The 24,044-nt window shown below is 66.2% G+C and overlaps 1 protein-coding gene across 3 annotated transcripts; it reads right to left on the reverse strand.

The window, feature by feature from the left end:
* Positions 1-885: 885 nt before the first annotated feature.
* BAHCC1 (BAH domain and coiled-coil containing 1) lies at positions 886-23,847 on the reverse strand. 3 transcript variants are annotated; one of them, XM_066200868.1, is made up of 27 exons: positions 23,745-23,847; positions 21,555-21,864; positions 15,068-15,247; positions 14,174-14,296; positions 12,264-13,880; positions 12,080-12,182; positions 11,691-11,899; positions 11,450-11,608; positions 10,901-11,118; positions 10,322-10,679; positions 9,521-10,237; positions 8,783-8,967; positions 8,534-8,670; positions 8,297-8,398; positions 7,922-8,036; positions 7,646-7,817; positions 7,108-7,269; positions 6,626-6,951; positions 6,182-6,289; positions 5,852-6,105; positions 5,673-5,748; positions 5,471-5,579; positions 5,267-5,389; positions 5,007-5,174; positions 3,456-4,606; positions 2,677-2,913; positions 886-1,910 (listed from the first exon to the last, which is right to left on the reverse strand). In XM_066200868.1, the coding sequence occupies exons 2-27, from the start codon at positions 21,727-21,729 to the stop codon at positions 1,704-1,706; spliced, it is 7,491 nt and encodes a 2,496-aa protein (XP_066056965.1). In that variant the 5' UTR covers positions 21,730-21,864; positions 23,745-23,847; the 3' UTR covers positions 886-1,703. The 3 variants fall into 3 exon arrangements, with proteins under 3 accessions (XP_066056965.1, XP_066056966.1, XP_066056964.1); XM_066200869.1 differs by having other exon boundaries at positions 10,913-11,118; positions 12,080-12,185; XM_066200867.1 differs by having other exon boundaries at positions 12,080-12,185.
* Positions 23,848-24,044: the final 197 nt, after the last annotated feature.

A 24,044-nucleotide genomic window follows, 5' to 3' on the forward strand; every position in this document is an offset into this window, starting at 1 on the left:
TCCATCCCTTTGCCAACCTGTCTGGTCTCTCTCCAGCCATGTCCCTGTCCATCTGTCCGTCCTTCCCAGCACGCAACTCTCTGTCCCTCCACTCTGCCATCCGTCCTTAACGTTCTGCTGAGCCCGTGCCCGTCTGTCCATTCCCTTTCCTGTCCCCCAAATATTCCCCTCCTGTGTCCCTCTGTCCCCCGGGGTCCCTCTCTCCCTCGCGGTGTCGCTCTGTCCCCGGGGTGTGTCCCGCTCTATCGCCATGTGGCCGCCAGGGGGCAGCACGGCCCCGCGCGCGGGCCCGGCCCCGCCCACAGCGCCCCCTGGCGGCCGGGGGTGGAGGTTGACGGCGCGCGCCGCTGCCGAGAACAAAAGCGCGCCCCGACAGCCAATGGGAGCTCGTCTGCCGGCTCGGCCCCCCGCCGATTGGTGGAGACTCGACTAATGGTGAGGCAGGTTTACCCGTCCGTCTGAGCCCACGTGGGGAGGGGAGAACAGGCCCTGAGTGATCCATCCCCGATCCATCCCTGCTCCATTCCCGACCCCTCCTTGATCCATCCCCGATCCCTCCTTGATCTATTCCCAACCCCTCCTTGATCCATTCCCTGATCCATCCCCAATCCATCCCTGCTCCATCCCCGATCCATCCTTGTATCCCTGCTCCATCCCCAGTCCATTCCTGCTCCATCCCCAATCCCTCCCCAATCCATCCCTGATCCATTCCCAATCTATTCCTGCATCCCCAATCCATCCCTGCTCCATTCCTGCTGCATCCCCGATCCATCCCTGTATCCCTGATCCATTCCTGCTCCATCCCTGATCCATAACTGGGAGTTTCAGGGATGGTCACAGCACGAGGGAAACTGAGGCAGAGCCAAGAGCGGAGCCGGCACCAGCAACGGTTCATATATTTATTCATAAGCCAAGTTATCCATAAAAAAGTTCCATAGTAAAAGGCCTTTACAGGAATGGCGGCTCATAAAACCTTTGTTTAACCCTTTGCTCCTTTTTTTTTTTTTTTTTGTCCTTTTGGGTTATTTTTTTTTAATCCTGTTTTGTGGGATTTTTTTGTTTTTTTAGTGTTTACACTGGAAAAGCCCCTGTACATATTTTCCAGGCAGCGGCGGCGGGACGGGCCAGCGTCCGCCGGCCCCGCGGGGTCCCCGTGGTCCCCCCGGGGTGTCCCCCCCTGCGGTCACCGCACTATTGCACTGGGGACGGTGGCGCTGGGCCCCCCGCCCGGGGCCGAGCCCCCCACCCTGGCCCCCTCTGTACAGCGCTCCCCGCTGTCCCTGTCCCCCCAGGCCGGAGGACACAGTGCACTGAAACGACCACCCCTCCCACCCCCTTCCCCGAGGATTATTATTTTTTTGTGATTTTTTTTCATCATTTTTTGTCTTTTTTTTGTTGTTGTTGTTGTCGTCGTTTTGTTTTTGTTTTTGTTTTTGTTTTTTTTTTTCCTTTCTCGCTTTTCCATAAAACTTCCCGGAAGAAATACAATATTTACAGGCAAAATAAATAGAACAACACACCTGATTTCTGCTTCACCTGCTGGCAAACAGTCAGAGGTACTAGGGAAAGTTATGGCTTGTAGGGGAGCCCCCCCCACACGTCCCCCGATGTGCCCCCAATGTCCCCACCTTGGCCTAAGAGCCGGGCAGGGTCAGCACAGGGCGGGCACCCCGGGGGTCAGCAGGGGCCGGGCACCCCGGGGGTCAGCACAGGATGGGCACCCCGTCGGCGGTCACCAGGCGCCCCGTGGTGGGGTCGTAGGTGCCTGCCAGGTAATAGAGGTCCTGGCGGTCCTGGCAGCGGCGGCCGCGCGTCAGCTGCTCGTAGTGCTCCCGCCCCACCACCTGGCACTTGTGCGAGATGGTCTGCACGTCGTTCTCGTCCTCGTGGCACGACTGGTACAGCGCGTTCTGTGGGGACAAGGCGCCGTCACTGCTGCCGCCTGGGCTGGCACGTGGCTGCCTGGTGTGGGATATGGCTACCTGGTATGGGACAGGGCCACCTGGCTGGGCACATGGCTACCTGCCATGGGACACGGCTGCCTGGTGTGGGATATGGCTACCTGGTATGGGACAGGGCCACCTGGCTGGGCACATGGCTGCCTGCTGTGGGACACGGCTGCCTGGTGTGGGATACGGCTACCTGGTATGGGACAGGGCCACCTGGCTGGGCACATGGCTACCTGCCATGGGACACGGCTGCCTGGTGTGGGATATGGCTACCTGCTGTGGGATGTGGCTGCCTGCTGTGGGATAGGGCCACCTGCTCTGGGACAAGGCCACCTGGCACAGTTCATGGCTACCTGATGTAGGTATGCGGCTACTTGACACCATACATGGCTACTTGATGTGGTGCACACACACATGTAGCAGCTATATGACATGGGACATGGCTACCTGCCATGGTATGGGGCTACCTGACACCTCACACGTGTGCCAGACATGGCATATGGCTACTTGCCCTGGTACGTGGCTACCTCATGGCTCCCTGGCACGACACATGGCTCGACGTGATGTGTGGCTACCTGACATGCTATGTGGCTACTTGACATGATGCATGACCACATGACATGGTACACGACTACCTGATGGTGTATGGCCACATGACATGGCACGTGGCTACCTGAGCTGGCACGTGGCTACCTGCACCCGGACCTGGAGCCAGCCCTGCCCTCACCTTGCCGTCGCTCTGGCGCTTGCCCAGCTTCGTCTCCTCGGGGTGGTAGAACCACTTGACCTTGACCACCATGTTGCTGGCCCAGGACTCCCACATGCTCTCGATGCGGCCGATGTAGGGCAGGTTGGGCCTCCCGGCCGACAGGAACACGGCGCAGTCGCCCACACGCAGCGTCTCCTTGCCCCGCACGATGGCCTTGTAGAACAGCTTCCGCGCCTTGCCCTTCATGCCGCGCCGCTGGGGAGGGGACACGGGCTCAGCGCTGGCACAGGCATCCCCAAACCCGCCCTGCCGGCATGGGAGCACCACAGGGGGATGTGGAGAGCACTGCCAGGGCGGGGGCTCATAGAAGGAGGGACACAGCTGCTGTTCACCGGCGCTGCCAGCTCAAGGGACGCAGCTGGTGTCATCATCACCCTGTGCTGGCATTCACAGTTGGTGTCACCAGCTCCCTACACTAGCTGCCCATGTGTCACCAGCACCCTCCTCCATCCTGCAGCCAGTGCCACCAGTACCCTGCACTGGGCACCAACATGTCACAGCTGGTGGCCCCAGCACCCCGAGTATCCAGAGCTCTGCCTTGAGCACGTGGCGCCGGACACATCCCTGCGCACCTGCACCTTTGTTCCTTGCACTGACACCCACCTGTCCCCCTGCCCCGAGCTGTGTCTGCTGCTTCCCTCCCACACCGTGCCGAGGTGGGTGCCCATGGCGGGAACTGTCTGTGCCAGGAGCTGGGTGCCGGTTGTGCCACGGCAGCTGCCCGCGGGGCTCCTTACCTGCGTGGGGTTCCCCGACCACCTCCAGAGCTGGCGTGCGGGCAGGAAGGCGGAGATCTTTGGCCGGTTTTCCACCGAGGGCAGGCGCTGCCGCCGGGAGAACTCTTTGGCTTTGGCGAAGCTGAGGGGATCCTTGCGCTTGAGCTTGGCCTTGGGGCCGGCGGCGGCCGCCTTGGACAGGAAGCAGCGCTGGGGCGCGGCGCCCTTGGGCCGCAGCGTGTCCGGCTGCGCCAGCAGCGCCGGCACCGGGTGCGACAGGCAGGTCTGCAGCAGCAGCGCCGAGTCCTCGTCCTCCGAGCTGTAGGAGGAATCCTCATTGTCCGAGGAGCACAGGCTGGACGTGGAGATAGAGCCAGAGCTGGACGAGGTGGAGGAGCCCGAGGAAGAGGAGGACACGGAAAGGCGCGTCATGAAGCGCGAGGGGACGTCGGTGCTGAGGCCACCCGTGTCCTCGTCCTCGTCCATGTCCGAGTAGGAGCTGTGGCAGTCGCTGTCGCAGTTCAGGGCAAAGTCCCCGTGCCCTGAGTACTTGCGCAGCGCCAGCCCCACGGGCAGCGGGTGTGCGGCCGCTCGGCCCCTGCGCTCCCGGCCGCCCAGGCCGGCGTGTCCGTAGCTGTGGCTGCCCAGCGGCCGCTCCAGCCTGGCCCCAAAGTCCTTCTCAGCCAACAGCAGCGCCTTGCACGTCTTGTTCTTGGGGGACGTCACCCCTTCGTGGTCCAGCTTGACCAGGAACTCGCTGCCTGTTGCCTTCCTGCGCCCACTCCTGCCCACCTCGGCCTCCAGCCGCTCGGCTTTCTTGGAGCGCAGGAGCTTCTGGGCCGCCGGCAGCACCAGCCCGGCACCGGTGCCAAAGGAGCCGTAGGAGCTGGCGATGCGGCCAAAGGAGTCGGCGCCGAAGGCGTTGCCGAAGACGGGAGCGGCGAGGTGGTGGTGGTGGTGGTGGAGAGGGAAGAGGGTCTCCTTGGCCCGCAGCTTCTTGGTGCTGCCATTGACCTGGAAGAGGTTCTGGAGCACGGCCGAGCCCTTGTTCGCCGCCTTCCGCTTGGTCTGTGCCACGGCGGCCCAGCTGAGCAGGGACCCTCCGCGCCGCCCGGCCGTGGGGTCACCCAGCGCCGGCCCCCGGCCCCCCGACAGCCCCTCCACGGCTTTGCCTGCGGAACACAGGGGTCAGGGCTCTGGAGGCCACAGGAGCAGGGAGGGAGGGATGCTCTGGGGCTGATCTCCACCCCCATCATGTCACCCCATCCTCCAACCACAGCTCCTCACCTTTCCCTGCACCCCAATATTCCCAGCTCCCTTAACACCATCTTTGCATCTCAGCACCCTTCCATACATCCCTGGGTGCTTCCATGAATCTATTCCCCTGCCTACATCCCAGCACCTTCCCCTGCATCCCAACAGCCTTCCCCACACCCCAGCACACTTCCCTGCATCCCAGTATCCTTCCCCCAACCCAAAAACTCTTTCTCACATCCCAGCACCTTTCCTCTATCCCAACACCATTCCCCTCATTCCAGCCCGGCAGAGGATCCTGCTCCTTCTCCTCCATACCACTTTTCTCCTTGTTGGCTGCCTTCCTGCTGGAATTCCGGGGGGGCTGGGGGCCGTGGTCAGGGCAGAGCGTGGAGGGCAGCGCCCCAGGGGTGCCCACGTCGCCACACGCCCGCTTTGCCCGCCGGCAGGAGCTGGACACCAGCAGAGCCGGGGAGGGCTCGGTGCCTGGGGGAAGTGGGGGGTCAGTGGGGGATCAGGGCAGCCCCGTGCTCCCCCCACAGCCCCCCAGATCCCGTGATTCCACCCTGGCCCCTCACATTGGATCTTGAAGTCGGGGGGCAGCAGGCGGATGTTGGACACAGCGATGTGTCCCGTGTCCCCGTCATCGAACTCCACCAGCACGGCCTCGGCATCCTCCTCCTCCTCATCGCTGGAGGAGCCTGTGGCACAGGGGGACTGTTGGGATGGGCACGGGATCCCCGGCACCGCCCACCCCACCGGCTGACCCCGCCCAGCCTCACCTCGCACCACATTCCCCGGATAGAGGCACCGGGATTTCTGGCTCCAGTAGGCACAGACGCGGGTGCCGGGTGGAAGGCTCCGGCGGGACTGCGGCCGAATGTCAAGGACCTGCGGGAAGCAGCCTGTCAGGGTTTGTGGGGTCCGGGACCCCCTCCCTGACCCCGAACCCTGATCCCCACCCCACCCCAGCCCCTCACTCACCGCCTCCTGCAGCAGCTGCTCCTGCGAGTAGATGTGCTGCCGGTTCCCCCGCTCACCCTCGATGATGATGCTGTAGCTGGGGAAGGGGCACAGAAGGGGCTCAGAACCCACCTCGGTGCCCCCCTCAAATGGCTGAGACCCCCCTCAAATGTCTGGGACCCCCCAGAGGCTCCACTCACATGTCGGGGGGTTGGATGGTGCGCACGCTGCCGGCGTAGAGCAGGCTGTCCTCCTTGGGGATCAGGATGTGCAGCCCATCCCGCAGATCCTCCTTCTGGATGGCGCAGGCGTGGGGCACCCCCCCGCGAGCCCCCCCGGCCAGGCAGCCCCCCAGCTCCTCCTCCTCCTCTGAGAAGCTGCTGTTGTCGTCGAAGTCGAAGTCGTCCTCCACAGTGAAGCTCTCCAGGAGTTTGCTGACAGCCCGGCCCTTGCACTGCAGGAGGAGGCTTGGGGTGGATGGGAGCAAAGGGGGCCGTGCCAGGGTGGGGGGCACCCCCCACGGCTCTCACCTGTTTGGTGGCCACTTTGCTCTTGACCTTGGCCAGTTTCTTGCCCTTGCTCAGGATGGTCTTGGCGCTCCGGGGGGAGAGGGCCAGCGAGAGTGCCCCGTTCTTGCGCTGCAAGGGCAGATGAGGGCTGGCCAATGACCCCTCTGTGTGACCCCAGCCCCCCCAGGGCTCACCAGCGCCTCCCACCACCCCAGTCCCTGCACTCGTGCCTCCTCAGCTCCACCAGCATCCACAGCCTGTGCAAAACCCGCCCGATCCCTCTGCACCCCACGGTTCCATCAGCACCCCACAACCACTCCCAAAAACCTGCACCTGCATCTCACTGGAACCCCTCAATAACCTCAGCCCCTGCACGGCCTGGTCCCATTGGTGGCCCCAGCCCACCCAGATGCCACATCTCCCTGCCCCCAAGCCTAGGGGTGCCCCACCCCAGCCCCTACTCACCCTGAGGGCCGCCTGCAGCCCTTTGCTCTTGCGGGTGCCCTTCTTGCCCCTCTCTCCCAGTCGAGACCCCTCGTCCCGTGGCCCCAAGAGCCGGGGGTCGGCGCCCCCAAAAAGGCTGCTGGGTGGTCCTGGGGGGCTGGGGCCACCAGGGGCTGAAGGCCTGAGGCTCTCCTTGGCCTTGGCTTTCAGCTTCTTCTTGCTGCCCTCGGGGCAGCCACCTGCCTTCCGCCGGCCCGGTACCTTCTCCAGCTTCCCGGCTGCCCCCGGCTTCACCGGCCGCCGCTTGATCTTCACCTCCCCCTCGGGGCTGCCCAGGCGGCAGGGACCTAGTGGGGAGAGGGGTTAGGGCACGCCATGGGCTGACAGGGATCAGGAGGTCCAGGCTTGGAGCACTTCACAATTGCCCACCCAATCCCAGCACGTGCCCCCCACGGTCCTTGCTCCCATTCCCACCAACATTCCCGGGGTGTGAATGCCATTACCTAGCAGCCCCTGCCTTTCCTTTTTCTTCTTGGCCTTCTCGTTGGCCTCCATCTTCACCACGGAGGACGGGGAGGGCCCCAGCACAGCCACCGGCCCTGTGGGCAGTGAGAGCCCTGGCTCCTCGTCCCCCTCCTCGCTGTCCGTGTCACCCTCAGGTTCGTCTGCAAGGGGAGAGGACAGCAGTGAGGATCTCCTGCACACAGGGGTGGCCCCTACACCCTCAGTGAAGAATGGGCTGAGTTGAGGCCCTGGTATGAGCCACCCCCCCACATCTGTCCTGCCCCTCCAGACCCATGGGCTGGACCCTGCACTTCAACTTCAACCCTGAACCCCCAGCCCCCATGCCAGACCCCAGAACCCCGACCTCACATCCCCATCCCCATGCCAGATCCCACATCCCCGTCCCCCATCCCACACCACCTCACCACCAGATCCCCATCCTGCCCCTGTACCCCATTCGGGACCTCACCCATCACTCCCATCCTGGAGCACTCACCCTCATCCCAATCCCACACCCCATCCCTGTGCCAGCCTTGCCTCTGAAGTGGGGGGGCTGCCGGGGACCGGGGTCCTGCCCCTGGTACTTGGAGCCCTTGGAGCCCTTGGGCCGGTTCAGCTTCTTCTGGATGCGTGCACTGGGGTTGGGGTCCCTCCGGCGGAAGGGGCTGAGCCCAGGGGGCAGCCCCTTGCCCTTCACCTTCTGCTTCAGCTGTGACACCCCATAAGTCACCACACAGGGCAGAGACCCCACAGTGGGGGGACTCAGGGGGTGCTGGGGGTAGAACAGACCCCCCCAGACCCCGTGGGACTCACCGGAGAGCCCTGGAGGCTGCTGAAGGTCCCCCCCGCCAGTTTGCTCCTCTTCTTCTGGGGCTCAGGGTCCCCCCGCAGCTCAGCACACAGCAGGGACAGGCTGGTCTTCACTGCCCTGAGGGGACACGGTGTGGGCACGGGGGACCCTGTACCCCCTGGGGGGATCCTGCAACCCTGGATGGAATCTGCACCTCTCAGCTTCATCCTGCATCCCCCAGAAGGATCCAGACCCTACCCTGGCTGGCTCCTGCACGCATCAGCTCCCATCTCCCTCCTCCCCCTCCCTCCCCTCTCTCCCTAACGTTTTGTGACATAAAACCTGCAGATTAATATTTTCCCCTGGGCTGAGGGGGACATACAGCACCAGCCACTCACTTGACCTTGCGGCTCTCAGCCCTGCCCAGGGCACTGGAGTGTTTCCTCTTCCTCGGCCGGCCCGGCCCACGCCGCGCCGGGCTGCGGGAGCTCTCGTCACGCCTGGGAAACGGGGGCACCGTCAGCAGAGCCCCCACCGCCACCAGGCCAAGGACTCATTGCACAGACAACTGTCATTGCTGCCCCTATTCCCCCTGGGCTCAGGACGAGGACAGGGACAGGGACACAGGGACGTACTCGTGGTCGTGGCGCCGCTGCAGCCTCACCAGCTCCCGCTGCTTCTCCTTGTAGCGGCGCTGGAGCTCGGCCAGGCGCATCCGCACCTCCACCTCCTGCGTGTTCAGCTGCTCCATGGCTGCCTTCAGCGGGCACACCTGGGGGGCCAGGGGGGGTTAGGGCACAGCTGGCAGTGCCAGCGGCCTCAAAGCCAGGGCTGAGACTGGGCACAGCTCATCCCCCTTCCCGCCCCCTCCAGGAGACACTCACGGCCTTGGTTTTGGGGGTCCAGGTGTACTTGCGCCGGAGGACGCGGGCACGGGGCGGGGGGGACACGGGCAGGGGGCTGAGTGCTGGGGGGCTGCCCTCCCGCCCTGCCGCCTCCACCAGCGACCAGGCGGCCGCCACCGTGGCCAGGTTCTGCAGGTTGAAGGCCAGCAGCTCCTCATCCTCACCTGTGGGGATGGCAGGGGATCAGCAAGGACAGACGTCCCAAAGCCCTGCACTGGTTCCTGGGGGGCTGGAGGGCACAGGAGCAGACCCCCAGCTGGGAGGGCCATGGTGATGTGCCCCATCTGGCCACAGCCAACCCCGTGCCCACCCCGTCCACGGGGAGTGGGACCCCACAGCCATCCCCTCGCCCCACAGTGTCCCCACCTGAACCCAGCACGGGGTCCCCCCACCACGCTCCCTCCCTGCCTCCCTCCCTCCCTCCCGCCCGCAGAGCTGGGGATGTGCCAGGTTATTTGGCCATCCCTGCTGGGGCCTCCGGGATTCCCTGGGGAAGCCGAGCTGGGAGGGAATCCCGGCGCCTGCCTGGAGCCAGCGCTGGAGCCGAGCCCTGGCTGCGAGCAAAGCACAGCATGGCACGGCATGGCACAGCATGGCACGGCATGCAGCACCCCAACCCCACGGGACAAAGGGCGCTGCAGAGTACTGGAAGCACCAGGGGCGCTGGGAGTCACCAGGGCGTGCTGGGGACACTTGGGGGCACCGGGTGTCACCCACCTTCCCTGGCCAGGTCACAGCGGCGCCGGCGCAGCTCCAGGTCGGCGAGTTCACTGAGCAGGGCAATGCCGGGGATCCCTGAGGGGTGGGGGGCAGGTGAAGGGGGGGCCGGGGAGGGCTCCTCGGGTTCCTCCAGCGCCGGCAGCTCCCCCAGGTCAATGCCAGCGGCGATCAGTGCCTCCAGCCCACCCGAGCAGCCCTGGTGACCACTAGAGATGTCACCGTCCTCCTCCTCCTCCTCCTCCTCATCGCAGCTGCCCTCTGGCTCTGAGCCATCGCTGTCGCCTTCCTCCTCCTCATCCTCCTCCTCGTCCCCCTCCTCTTCCTCCGCAGTGGGGGGCAGCGGGGAGGCCCCCGGCTCGGGCACGGGGTGCTGCTGCTCCGGCTGCTCCAGCGCTCCCTGAGCCACCTCCCGGTGCCCCTCAAAGGGCTCCTCGGTGCCGCCGCCGGCCGGCGCTGCCCCTCGCTCCCCGCAGAGCGGTCCCGGCGGGAGCAGCAGGTGGTGGCGGTGCAGCAGCGCCCCGGGACCCTCGGGCGGGGGGTCCCGCGGGGGGCCCGGCTCCCGCAGCGCCTCGGCCGTGGGGCTGAAGGTCCGGGACTGCTCGGGCTCGGCGGGCGGGGAGCCGGCGTGCACGGGGTCGGGGTCCGCCGGCTCGGCCGAGTGTGCCGCGGGGTAGCCCATGGCGGCGGCGGGGTAGCCATACCCGGGGGGCAGGTCTGCGGGGAGCGGGCGACGGTCAGCGGGGACACTCGGGTTTTCCCGAGCCGCCCTCCTCCTGTTCCCCCTCCCCGCCGTCCTACCTGGCTCCAGAGGTTTGGGGAAGCGGTGCGGGGGCTGCCCCTCGCCCCGCGCGTCCTCGCCATCGCCGCCCTTGCTGGGGGCGGGCAGGGGGCTGGCGGCCGGCGAGCGTGGGGCCACGGCGGGGCTGGCGGCAGGGCAGGCGGGTAAAGTGCAGGGGGCCGTGGGCAGCGTCACAGGGCACTTGGCCGGGTGCCGCAGGGCCGGCGAGTGGCAGCACGGGGACAGCTTGGAGGGTGCGGGGGCCACCGAGGTCAGGCCCTTGGCCGGGGGGTTTAAGGCAACTGCTTTGTGGGAGGGTTTGAGGGGCTTCTCGGGACCCCTCTCCTCCAGCTCCAGGGGCTGCTCCTCTGGCTTCCGCTGTGGGGTACAGCGAGGTGACACGTGTCAGATCCTGCACCCCACATCTCAGCCCTGCATCCCACATCCCCATCCAGCCGCACGGTCCAGTCCCTGCCCCACTGCCTGCCCCCACCTCCTCAGTCCTTCCCCACATCTCCCATCCCAGTCCCATAATCCACTCTCCATCCCACCCTGCATCCTCCGGCCAGCTCCACATGCCACCCCCAGCCCCCTGGCACCTGGCTGTGCACCTGGCGCTGGATCTCGAGGGCCTGAGCCGCCCGTTGCTGCTGCTGCTGCTGCTGTTGCTGCTGTTGCTGCAGGGCATAGAGCTCCTGCTGCCGCAGGAACTGCGACCGTGGGTACACAGGGAGCTGCCCCGTGTGCTGCAGGTGGGCACTGGGACCCCGGCCTGGGTACATGGGGGGCCACAGCGATGCCTGGTCCATCACGTCAGCTGCCAGCAGAGGGGGGGCAATTGGAGACCTGCTTTAGGGTCACCCCACAGATCCCAGCCGTGCCCAACCCCAGTCCTGCAACCATGGCAGCACCCCCAGAGACCTCCTTCACCCACCCGTGAACCCCGAAAGGACCTGCAAGGACCCCATACCCCTCCTCTGCACCCCCAAAAGTGCCCCAAAGAACCCCATCAGCCATGAGCTCCCAAAAGTACATCCAGAGACCCCCCATCTCCCACCCTGCACCCCCAAAGGCCCCCTGTCCTCTCTCTCAATCGGGGGGGCCCCAGGACCGCCCCCCCTGGCACAAGGTGGGGGTCTCAGGCTCACCCAGCGTGTGGGGGGTCCCGTGGGTGGGGGGCTCCGTGGGGAGGATGACGAGCTGGGCAGGGGGGTCCTGGGTGAGTGGGAACACGGGCTGCATGGTGCTGGGCATGGAGGCAGGGAAGGCAGGGGGCAGGTTCTGGTGCAGGGCGGGGTGCCCGATACCTGTGGGGATGAGGTGGGGTCTGTCAGCACCCCACTGCTGGGGTTCAGCACCCACCCAACTTCCCCCAAACACGGCACTGACCGTAGGAGTGTCCCCCCATCCAGATGGAGGGGCTGCGGGTGCGGGGCAGCCAGTGCGTGTGTGCAGGATGGGTGTGGGCGGCGGGGTCCCCCCCGAGCTGCCCCGCCGGCAGCGACGAGCCCCCCGTCATCATCAGGTGGGGGGTCAGCTCCCCGGGACACCCCCCTGATGGGTGCATCCGGGCAAACTCCACCAGGTCCTTGTTGTCCCTGCGAGAGAAGGGGATACGCAAAAGGGGATACGCTGGCATCACCCTCCCCTGCACCCCCAGCAGCACCTCCAGGGACCCCCATCTTCCACCCCTGAACCCCAAAAGGCACACACAGCACATTTGCACACCCAGGGTCCCCCACGTGCCCCAGCAGCACCCCTGGCTCCCCATCACTCACTGGAGCAGGATGTCCCTCCCTGGCAGCCCCAGGCGCTCCTCGCACAGCCGGCCCCGCTCCTCCTCCGCCTCCAGCTCCATCAGGTGCACGGGGCGCGCGGTGCCTGCTGCCACGGGGACACCACGGTGGCATGAGCGTGGCACCGCCAGCCCCCTGCCGCCCGGGCCCCCTCCCCAGCCCTTACCTTTGACTCCAGCAGTCGCCCGCTGCCGCCCGGTGCCGCCGCCGGTGCCGTAGGGCTCGTGGCGGCCCAGCGTGTCCTTCTGCCGCGCCACGGCCACCGCGATGCCCACGGGCGGCTGCCGCACCTCGCCCTCGGTCCCGCTGGGACCCAGCGCCTCGTGCTCCCGGCCGCGAGCACAGTCCGGCCGCTCCAGCTCCGGCTGACCCTTTCCCGATGGGAATTTGGCATCCTGGTGGGCGCAGCTGCCCTTGGCGCTGCCCAGCCCCACGAAGGGGGGGCCCTTCTGCCCACCCAGCAGGGCCCCATTGCTGTACTTGAGCAGGTTCTTCATGGCCGACACCTCGTCAGGGGCGTTGGGCACCTCCTGCGCCCGCACCAGCCCCGCGCCGAAGGGGTCCAGGTAGGGCCCCCCCTTCCGCTCCTCCGCCACGGCCAGGGGGGGGCCCTGCCCCTGCACCCCCCAGGGGGGCAGGGGGTGCCCGCCGTACCCCAAGCCACCCAACTCCAGGGGCTTGCGCTTGCCCTCGGCCGCCTCTGCCTCGGGGTGCTGCTGGTGCCGGATCCGAGCAACCTTCTGGGCCGGGGGGTCCTTGGGGGGGCCCTTCTCTAAAGTGCAGCAGGAGGGGCCGACACGGACGCCCAGAGGGTCGGGCCGGGGGGCGCGGGAGCAGTCAGGGGCCGGCGGCACCTCGAAGTAGCCCTTCTCCAGACCCGCCTTGGGCGCCGGGCACCGGCCCGAGAAGGGGGGTCCTTCGGCTGTGCCCCCCCCCAGGTACTCCAGCCCCTTCAGCCGGGTGCCCGGAGCCCCCCAGTCCAGCCGCCGCTCCGCCGGCCCCTCGGCCTTCAGCGGGTGGTGGAAGGGGGCACCGTAGGGCTCAGTACCCGCCTCAGCATGCCGCTCCTTGCCCTCCCCGCGCTCCATCCCGCTGGATTCCGCCTGGAAGGAGCGGCTCTTGTCCATCGGGGGCCCCACCGAGGGCACCAAGGTAGCCCCGCTGAGCTTCAGCTCGCGGGCGGGGGGCTCGGGCAGCGGGCACAGCACCTCAGGGCCGGCGTGGAGCGGGAGGCAGGGGAAGGAGCCGGCGGCGGGCACAGCATAGGATACGGCGTGGTGCAGCATCTGCCGCCGCTCCACCGCCTCTCCGTAGGGCTGGGGGGCCTCGGGGACCCCTGGCTCCCGCTCCTTGGGGGCGCAGCGGGCGGCGCGGGGCAGGGCGCTCCCGGCACAGCTGGGCAGCGCGGCGCGGGCACCGTCCCCGTCCAGCCCCTTGGCTCCCAGCAGGCACGAGGCCAGGGGTTTGGGGCGCCCGTCGGCGGACCCCCGCAGCGGCACCCCCTCCTTGCAGTGCCCCTCGGGCGGCACCGGCAGCACCGCCTTGTGCCGCTCCTTGGGGTCCTCCTCGGGCAGCCGCTCCTTAGGGTCCCCCTTGCCCCCCTTCTCCTTGCCCGCCAGGAAGCGCTCGTAGTCCTTGGGGGTCTTGGGGAGGGGGCCGGCGTCCCGCTCCCGGCTGCAGGAGCCGGTGGGGGGCCCGGGGGCAGCACGGGCGATGCCGGGGAAGCCGTGGCTGGCGGGGAGCAGGGGGGGCTGCGCCGGAAGGTTCCGCAGGTAGAAGTTATCTGGAGGGGAGGGCGATGGGTGAGACCCCCGCGCACGCCCCACCCAACCGGCAGCCGCGCCAGTGAGGGGAGGAGCGGGATGAAGGGTCGAGCTCCTTAGGTCCGTGTCCCACCCAAACAACGGCCCCATTAGCGCCCGCCACAACCCCGTGAAAAGCAGGAGCAGGGCTGGGACCGGCACCCATCACCCCAGCTGCTGCCCCAGTACCACCTGCACCAGCACTGAGCCCCCCACCCCTGCCCGGCTGGGGACACGCGCCCCCATGGGGGTCCCTGGTGGCCCCGGTACCTGCCTTTCTGGCTCTCGTAGAAACGGTGCTGGCCATAGAGCACGTTCCCATTGCCGTGGTGGTCCAGGTGGCCCATGGGCAGGAAGGTGGAGGCCAAGCTCCCGGAGAAGCGGGGGTATCCTGGGGCTGGGGACATCGAGTCAACGGGGCTGGGGGTGGCACCTGCCCCCGGTATCCCAAACTGCACCGCTCCAGCTGGGAACTCTGCAGAGCCCGTGATCCCCTCCAGGCTGGGACCCCTCCCACCTTTCTGCAGCCGGGGACGGGTTGAGACCCCCCCCACCTTCCTTGTCAGCAGTGGCCGTACTTGGCTCGGCTCGGCACGGCTCGGGCGGGCTGTCCGTCAGCCGCGTGCGCTGCCCGTCCCCGTCCCCCCGTGCCCCCCCGGAACGCCGGGAGCCAGCTGGCAGCCGGTCAAACTACCAGCCGGGCCGGCTGCCAGGGCCCCGCGCCAGCACCGCCGCCCCGCTCCCGCTCCTCCGGCGGGACGGAGACGCCAGTGCATGGGGGGGCACGGGGACTCGGTTTAACCAGGGCTGCCCTGGGGGTCCCCACACTGTCACCTGCCCCAGCATGGATGTCCCTGTCCGTGTTCATCATCACCAGTGACACGGGGTGACCCAGCCTCAGCTGGAGCTCTGCGGCCCGGCATGAGCCTCTCTGGCCACCCTGAATCCCGGCTGTGGGGTCTAAGCTCAGTCCCCGTGGATGCCCAGGGTGTCGTGGGGCACAATGGTGGCCAAACCCACCCTCATCACCCAGAAGCTGCTGACCCAGGGGGTCTGGATCCCATACACATGGGCACTGGTGGGACATAACCACTGGCACTGGGCAGAGCCATGAGCGCCTCCAGCCACTCTGGACCCACAGCCCATCCCGACCCCGGTGCCCACTCACCTTCGTGGGAGTGGGAGAACCAGATCTGGGAGGTGCCGGAGTGGGGCCCGCAGAAGGCCGGTTCTGGGGGGGAGGCGGTGGGGCCGGCAGGGTGGCTGGGCCCCCCCGAGCCCAGGCTGCCACTCAGGAAGCCCCCCATGAAGGAGGAGGGGGGGGCACTCCCCATCAGGCTGCTGCCGGCTGCAGGGAGAGGGCACAGTCAGGGGGGTTGAGGACAGTATGAGGCGGCTGTGCAGGCCCTGCTGGCACAACCCAACACACCACACTCCCTTGTGCACACGCGTGTGCGCACGGTTGCCCCAGGGTTGTGCAGCCCATGCTGCACTGGTACATCCCCTGGGCACACACAGGCCTCGTGCCACACGTGTCCCTTGTGTGGCTGCGTCCCCTGTGCACACCCTGCCACTGTGCACACACGCCTCTCATGCTCACACCCCTTGCATTACCCTGTCCCTCATGTCACCTTGTCCCTCGTGCACACACTGCCTGTGCACATCCCCCATGAGCCCCCACATCCCCTGCATGGTCACAGCCCTCATGCACCCCTGACCCTTACACCCCCAGCCCCACGGGGCTCAGACGTGGCCCAGAGTGTGCAAGGCACAGCAGAGCCATGCAAGGGGCACCAGAGCCCTGCCCTGTGAGTGCCCTAAGCACACACACAGGTGTGCCAGCACACGGGAGGCTCTGCACATGCGTGTGGCTCCCCACACTGCTGCTTCCCCCAGGGGACACTGGCTTCTCCCAGAGCAGGGACAATCCCAAGCTCCAGGGACGTGGGCTGTGCTGGGCCATGTGTGTGCACATGTGTGTGAGTGCAAGGAGGGGAGACAGCCCTGGCCCTGACCCTGCTGCCTCCCCCGCAGCCCAGGGGGGGCCCCCAGCACCCTCGGGGAGGCCCATGGCCGGCGCTCCCCATCCCGCCCCCCATCCCGCTCCCATCCTGGCCAAGCCGTGAGATCATGGTGGAAACTTCGGAGCTGGTGGCCAGCGGCTGGGAGGGGGGAGCCGGGATGGGGGAATCTGGGATGGGGGAGCTGGGATGGGGGAGCAGCTGCCCCTCACCGTGTGGCCCCACTCCCCATGTCCGTGTGTGCCGGAGTGGCCGTGGCACGGCTTGGCACGGCTCGACACGCGTGGCGTGGCGCGAAGCGCGGGCTGGCTGCCCGCCCGGCCGGGGCAGGAAGCGATGCTTTGCTCTCTAAGCCGGCCCACGCTCCCCGGCTAATCCCACCGGGATGCCTCTGGGATGAGTGTCGGGATGTGGTTTCAGGCAGCTTCGCTCCTTCCTCCGTGGCGAGGCCGGGCTGGGCAGGGCCGCGTGGGCCGGGGGCACGGCCGCATCCCACCCACAGCCCTGGGAACCGGACATGCACCAGCATGGGTGGGCACATCCCGCTGTGCCAATGCCTCCCAGGGGATCCCTGCCTGGTGCTGCCCACGGCAAACCCACTCCGTGCACCACAGCCCCGGCCATGCCGGGGGACCCCGCGCGGGCGTGGAGCCGGCAGCGTGCCGGGCGGCTGTGCCGGGCGGGAAGCCGAGGTTTCCAGAATGAGACTTTTCTGGAAGCTGTGAAACGGGCTGGAAAAAAATAACCCCTGACCCCACCCTGATGGCGGCGGGGCCGGGGTGTCCCGGGAGGGCTGTGGGGCTGCCGCTCCCCACCGCCCACCCGCTGACTCACGGGTCCCCCAGCGCGCACTGGCCCCGTGGCCAGCACTGCCGATCCCACATTCCCACTCACCATGGCCCCCCGTGTACTCCTGCTCTGCCACGCTCAGCTCTGAGCAGGGACAGGGAGCAGCCCCCTGATTCTGCCCCTCCAGCCACGGTGATGGCGAGGACAGGACAGGGACGGGTCACCGAGGACGTGCACAACTCGTGTTACTGATAAGCCACCAGCGTCGGAGCAGCCCATGCTGCCAGTTCCTGAGACCGGGCACAACTCGTGTCACCGATGAGCCGGCAGTGCCAGTGGCTCCCCGTGCCAGGATGGGCACAGCACCGTGGGGCTGGCTGCCAGCAGGGGACAGATGGGCTGCGGGGTCCCAGCCCGGCCCCCCTGCCGCCCCCCGGCAGCGTCACCCTGGGAACTCCCTGGCTGGGCTCCCCAAGGCCGGTGCCGTGACTCAGCCCCGCCGGCATCGCTCCCGGCTCCGGCACGAAATTTCCCTTGGCTCCGAATCCGCAGAGGGCCACACGTGTGACAAGTGTGCCAGGTCTCAGCACAGCCACACTGACAGCGCTGAGAGGGGCGGGGAGCACTGAGGAGACTCAGGAGGGGGCAACAAGAGGTGCTCCCTTCCCTCTAGCTGCTCCTCGCCCCCACTCCAAGTGCAGCACAGATGGGAATGTGTTGGGAAGGCAGAAAGTTTCAGGGCCAGCATGTGGAGGGGGGGGCGTGGCCCTGGGGGGGTTCAGCCCACGGCTGCTCTGGGATCCCCAAGGTGGTGACAGACCCAGGGCTGCGGTGGCGGGGGGGACGTGCACAGGGTTGTGTTTCTCCCTCGGCTATTTTGGGGCTGGAACATTCCTAATGGAGCTGGGGCCGCGGGCAGAGGGCTGGGAGCTGGCAGGGACCCTGGCAGGGCCAACCCGGGCCCACCCCACAACTGGGCAGGGGGTGGTGGGCAGCCCCCCACGTGCTTCACAACCCACACGGCCCCTTTAAAAATTTGGCAAACAGGGAATAAACCGGCTCTGGCTCCCTCGGTGCTGCAATTCCAACTGAATCCATACTGTTACGGCATTATATGAACACTGCAATGGTGAAATGCTGCCGGAACGTGCCCGATGGGCCAGGAGGGTGATCCCAGGGTTGTGTGATGGGTTATCTACTCTGGAATGCCACTGGTAGCTGTGCTGGCCAGAGCCACTGCACACTCAGAACTTCCACACTCACTGGGACTGTGTGTGCAAAGAGCTCACGAGGGTGGTGGACACTCCTGGCACAGCAGGAAAACGCTGCTGGCACAGCTGGAAAAAGCTGCTGGGACACACCACTGGCACAGCTGGCACATGCGTGTGCTTAGTGCATGCTCCCTGCACACATGACTTTCAGAGCATGATTTGCACACTCAGAGCACAACCTGACACACACAAGTGCCTTGGAAGACCATTTCTGGAGCACAGGGAAGCCAGGGAGTGTCCAGTCCGGGGGTCCTGATGTCCCACCTCACTCCTGGTGTCACACAGGTGCCATACACATAAAGCCTTCCCAGAAACCCTCCAAAATATGGGCTATGGGAACCTTGTGCAGTTCCTGTGAATGTCACACTTGTGGGTCCTAGTGGGGGGAGGACTCGTCTACCCCCACTTCCCCCAGGACTGGGGGACCCCAGCACACAGCAGGGTCAGAGCCTGCCCTGGGGTGATTCTGTGGGGTACAGGCAAGGCTGGGGGTCCCAAGGAGCCGGGGGTACCCAGAGCGGTCCCAAAATTCTCCATGGAGCCCATCCACCCTCCACTGTTCCCTGGGCAGTGCCAGGGCCTGGTGGCAGCTGCCCGTCCCCCAGGGCCTGGCACGTGGCAACTTCTCTGCCTGGATCCAGCTCATGACTAAGGAACAGTGGAACCACTCAGGGATGACTCCGCGAGAGCCGGGGTAATTCCGTAGGATCCAAGGTTCCGCACATCCCGCTGCTCCCCCCAGCGCCTCGTGGCTACCAAGGAGCAGCCCAGTTAACCTCCAGATCTGGCTAAACTTTGACACTTACTTAGACAATGCACCGCCCGGGGGGCTGGGGGGAGCAGGGAGCCCCTGTGCCAGAGCTGTGCTGGAGCTGCGTCGTGGCCTCCACCCCCTTGTGAGATCCCATCTCCAGGGAAGCAGCGATGCAGAGTGGCTGCAGCGCTGGCACCCGGCCCTGTGTCACCACCCAGCCAGGGGCACCCACCTGCCTCCCACCATCACCACCCAAATCCCCCCTCAAAGCCATGCCAGGAGCCGCACAGCACCCAGCCTGCGGTGCAGTCCGGGGAGGGGACAGGTGTGGGACCACATCCAGCCGCCAACTCACGGCCGCTGGGATGCACCCTGGGATGCACCGGGACCTGCACTGTCATGGCCAGGCTGCATGCCAGCACCAGGACGCACACCAGCACTGCCACTGCCAGGTTGCGGGTCAGCGCTGGGATGCACACCGGGATTCACACCGGGATGCACACCGGCACTGGAATGCACACACACCCCCCCAGGGTCAAACCACACACCGGCACGGCCGCGCTGCTCCCGGCCGAGGACTCGGCCACGGTGACATCCAGACCGGCGCAGTCACAACTCTCCACTAGTCCACAAAAACATCCGAAGGGCAAAAATTGGAGCCAGGCCCCAGCGTGGCTCAGACGGGCCGCTGCCAGAGTTTCCTGCCCCCGTTTGCCGTGGAGCCGCTGGGACCCCCGGCCTCGTTAAGCACGGGGTGTGCCATGGCTGTGGGACCCACTAGAATTGGGGTGCAGCGGCTACACCCCACCTGGGTAGCTCCAGGGGTCTCCATCCCTCCACCCCCCCATCCCCGGGCAGTGCCGGCACCCCGGCCCTGGTGCCATCACCCACCCGGTGCCAAACCCGACGGCAGCCGGAGCGTTCGGTTCCAGGAACGCGCGGCCCTGAGTTACGGCTTTAATAAAATCAAGGAAAACAGTTTTATCTCCCGTTCCCAGGGCGGCCGCCGGGCCCGGCAAAGGCTCCTGGGAGGTGTAGTCCGGCCCCACGCCGGGAGCCATTTGGGGGAGCGCGGCCGGAGCCCCCCCAGCCCCGCCGTGCCCCACGGGCGCCGTGTGCCGCACCGGCATCGCCCCGCCACGGCCAACCGCGAGCTGGCTCCGTGTGCAGGGTGGGGTAATTATCAATCATCGGCGTTAATTACCGCGCCACGCTACCACGGCTGCCGGCACCGCGGCCGGGCCGTGCCGGGGGACACGGGGTGCAGGGGATGGGGACCCCCCTCCCGCCGGCACCGTGCCGGCCGCTAAATTATCCGGTTTATCCGCCCCAGCAGCGTTCCGGCCGGTCGGAGCCTCAGAGCGCAGCTCGCTGGGAAGCGCTCCGGCTGCGCCGGCCCTGCCAAAGCCGGAATATTTTTAGCTCGTTCTGTTGTTGGGTTTGGCTTCTCTGTTTGGTTTTTTTTTTTTTTTTTTTGGTTTGGGGCTTTTTTTTTCTTTTTGTTTTTTTTTCGGCGCGTTTCTGTCGGGGTATTTTTAGCCGGATCCATGTTATTTTAACAACCTCCGGTGCGTTCGGGCTCCCATGTGTCGCCCAGGCCCCGGCGGGTGTGAGGGTCCTGCACGGGGACGCCGCCGCGGCGGGAAGCCGGAGGGAAGCCGGAGGGAAGCCAGAAGCACCCCGGCGCTGGCGTCCCTCCGGGATCCCCCGCGTGGTCACCGCGAGCCGGAGAGCAGCCGAACCCCCACCCCCTATCCCCCACGCTGGGGCCGGGCTCCAAGCCCCCATCCGCACTCCTCACCCAACAAAGCTGGGGGAAGCCAGGGTGGCCCCCGAGCCCCGAGGTGGTCCCGGCAGCGGGGCCGCCGGCACAAAGCGAAACCGCCCCGGCCGCGGGCCCGATCCGGCGCCGCCTCTCCGGCACCCCCCGGTGCCCCCCGCTTTCCACCTCCTTCCAAGAACCCCCACCGCTGCCACCCCCCCCGCGCCGGCCCGGCCGTGCCCCCCGCCCTAATCCACGCACTAATTGTAATCCCATTAAAGCAGATATAATTTTATTAGTATTCACAGCTCATCAAGGCGGCGACAATAACCGGCGCTGCCGCCGTGCCGCGGCCAGACAACCGCCTGCGCCGGCGGGAAGCGGGGGGCCCCGGCGCTGCGCTGGCACACGGCTCCCGCTCCGGCCCGGCTCCCGCTCCGGCTCCGTCCCGGAGCTCGGCAGCGGCAGGGGGCTCCCCGCCGGGAACGAACCCCGCTTTAGGCGCTGTGCACCCCGGTTCAGCCCTGCCCGGCCGCAGCCGAGCACATGCCGCAGACAAAAGCCGTGCGGGCAGCTCGCCGCGAACGCCGGATCCGGTGACCCCGCGCCGGTGCTGGTTGGCCGTGCCGAGCTCGGCCGTGTGCCCTGCTTTGTCCAGCTCCGGCAGCTGCCGCGGCGAACACGCGCCGCGAACCCCTTCGCACCCTGACACTTCGGCGCCGAATATCGAGCCCCGGGCTCGGTGACCTTCCGCCGCCGCCCCACGGCCCCGCGCATAACGGCCTCCTTGTTCGCCTCGAACGCGCCTCTTCGTCCCGGCACCGGGATCTCGCCGGCGCAGCCCCGGGGTCCCGCTCCTCCCGCGCCGGCGGAGCGGCTGGGTGGAGGGATGTCCCCCGTGTGTGCGAGTCCTCATCCCAAAAGCACCGGGCGCGGTGACAGCGAGGTCGGCACAAAGGGAGGCCGAGCTCCCGGGGCCGTGCCGAGCTCCCGGGGCCGCGCCGAGCCTCCCAACCCTTCCCGGCCCCCCACACCGCGGGCGCCCCGACCCCTCTGACCTGTGTGCGTGGCCATGGAGATGGGCGCCGGGAAGTACTTGGTGGGCTGGAAGTGTCCGGGGGGCTGCACGGCCCCGTGTGCCGACCCCGCCACGCGCCCCGTGCCGTGCCGGTGGCCCAGGCTGCCCCGCTCCGACAGCAGCCGCGGCGGGGGAGCGAAGTCACGGCCGTCCATGCCGGGGGCACCCACCCGCGGGGGGCTCGGCGGGACCCCGACGCGGCTCGTGGGCGATGCTCAGCGCCGCGCCGGGTCGGCTCGGCGGCCGTCGTGCCGCGCTCCGCGCCGGGGCTGTCGGCTCATCCTCCGCTCCTGGCACGGAGAGAGAAAGGAGAGAGTGAGAGCACAGCCGGGGTGGGGGTACGGCCATCACTGCACCCCAGAGCCCCAGCACTCCGTTCCCCGTTTCCCCGGTACACAGCCCGCTTTCTCTCCCGTTCGCAGGGCCCCGGGTTCCCCGGTACCACCGGCGCACGGTCCCCGCTCTCTGCCATCCCCGGAGCACGGCCTCCCCTTTCCCCGGTACTCCCGGTTCATGATCCCCAGTTTCCTCAGCGCACAGCCCCCCCACCCCCACCCCACTCCATGTTCCCGGTGCTCCCGGAGAGCGGCTCCCCCTCTATCCAGCGCTCCCGGTTCCCAACCCCGGTCGCCCGGAGCCTGGGTGGGCCCGGTTCCCGCTGCTCCGACCCTTTCTGGCCGCTGCTCAGGTTCCGGTTTCCCGGCGCTCGGTTCTTTTATCTCTCCCGGTTCACCGTCCGTATCTCCCTGGGGCTCGGCCCCGCTCGCCCTCGGCTTCCCCGCTTCCCGTTGTCTCCCCGGTGCTCGGCGCCTCCCTCGCCGCGGTTCCCCGGTTTCCTTCCTTCCCCAGCCCCGGTTCCTCGGTGTTTCCCCGTCTTCCCTCCAGCCCCGTTCCCCCGGCCCCCTCGCCCGATATCACCCGCTGTCCTGACCCTCCTCTCCCCGGATCCCCGGTCCGTCCCCGGCGCCCTGCCCCGGTTTCCCGGTATTTCCCCGGTCTCCCGGCCGCGGTTCCCGGTCTCTGCCGGTGCCCGCCCGCGGCTCCCGCCCGCCGGGTCATTGTTCTGCCAGCGCCGGGGCCGGGGGGCCCGATCCGGCGGGGGGAGCCGGGCACGGGCCGGGCGGCGGCGAACAAAGGGGCGCGGGGCGGCGAGCGCGGCCGGGGGGCGCGGGGGGCCCGGCCGGGGCCGCGGGGACCGGGGGAAGCGCCGGGGCGAGCCCCGGGGGAAGAAACGCGGGCCGGGAACAAAACATGTGTATTTCCTTAAATTAAGCTGAGGAAAAATATGTGAAAAAGGTTGTTTTGCTTCCTTTTTTTTTTTTTTTTAATTGAGATTAAAATAACAAATGCAAAGCGAAAAAATTAATGGGAAATAATTGAAAGGGAAAAATATTTACAGCAAAAAATTGAAGCCAAAAAGGGCTCGAAGCGAAAATGTTTGAAGGCGCAAACGGTTTAGTGAAGCAGCGCTTGATGAGCAAATGATTAAATGAACAAATGTTTTCACGCACAAAATTTTAATGAACAAAATTTTAAGGCGAAGCGTTTTGAAGCGACGGGTTTTAAGGGGAAAATATTTTAATATAAAGAAATTAAAGGGAAAATATGTTTTAATGGGAAAAGATGAAGGGGAAAATATTTTGGTGGAAAGAGATACAGGGAAAAATATTTTTTGGGGAAAAAAGATGAAGAGAAAAAATATTTTTGTAGGAAAAAGACGAACGGAGAAAACATTCTGATGCCGGAAAGATGCAAATAAATATTTAGGTGCAAACAAATAAAGCGAAAAAATACATAATAAGGTAAAAATGAAAAAAAAAAAAAGGAAATTTGCAGAAACTAAATTGAAAAAAATGAAAAATAATTAGCGCCCAAAAATTTAAAATGTATTTAATCCAAGTAGGCAAAGGAAAAAAAACAAACATAATGCCCAAAACACAAATAAAAATAATGCTCAAAACGCAATTAAAAAAAAAAATAACGCCCAAAAACCCAAAATAAATAACGCCAAAAAAAAAAATTGTTAAGGCGTAAAAAAAAAAACAAACCAAAAAAAACCCAACAAACCAACAATAACCCCGGAGCGCCCAAAATTAAAATAACCCCCAAACAACAACAACAACAACAACAACAACAACAAAAAACCCACCCGCGGATCGCAGTTACTTACCGGAGGGGCGTTCCGCGCGCGGGGCGAGTGCGGTCCCGTGGCGGGGGTGCGCAGCGTGCTCCTGCCGGTGCCCGTGCACTGCCCATGCACCGGCTGCTCCTGCAGCAAAGGGAACCGGGGGTGTGTGGTTGGGGGGGGGGGAGGGAAGGGGGGGGTGGGAAAAGGCGGGGGGGGGTGGGGGGACCCCGCCGCGCCTCCCGCTCACGCCGCGCGTTCTCCGCCGGGGCGGGCGCGCCCCGCATGCTAATGAGCGCGTGCCCCGCGCGCGCGCCCCCTCGCTGATTGGCCGCCGCGCGGCGC

This window comes from Chamaea fasciata, unplaced genomic scaffold (genome assembly GCF_029207755.1).
Source record: "Chamaea fasciata isolate MVZ Bird 193981 ecotype frontalis unplaced genomic scaffold, bChaFas1.0.hap1 SCAF_19, whole genome shotgun sequence".
NCBI classification, from domain to species: Eukaryota; Metazoa; Chordata; class Aves; order Passeriformes; family Sylviidae; genus Chamaea; species Chamaea fasciata.

What these genes read in the sequence shown, in the direction of transcription:
- BAHCC1 (XM_066200867.1), bottom strand. Translation starts at nt 21,729, where the DNA reads ATGGACGGCCGTGACTTCGCTCCCCCGCCGCGGCTGCTGTCGGAGCGG. An exon ending in GGCTGCAGGCGGCCCTCAGG is followed by an intron (nt 6,290 to 6,625) that starts GTGAGTAGGGGC and finishes CTGCCCTTGCAG; the next exon opens with CGCAAGAACGGGGCACTCTC. An exon ending in AGCGCCAGAGCGACGGCAAG is followed by an intron (nt 1,911 to 2,676) that starts GTGAGGGCAGGG and finishes TTGTCCCCACAG; the next exon opens with AACGCGCTGTACCAGTCGTG.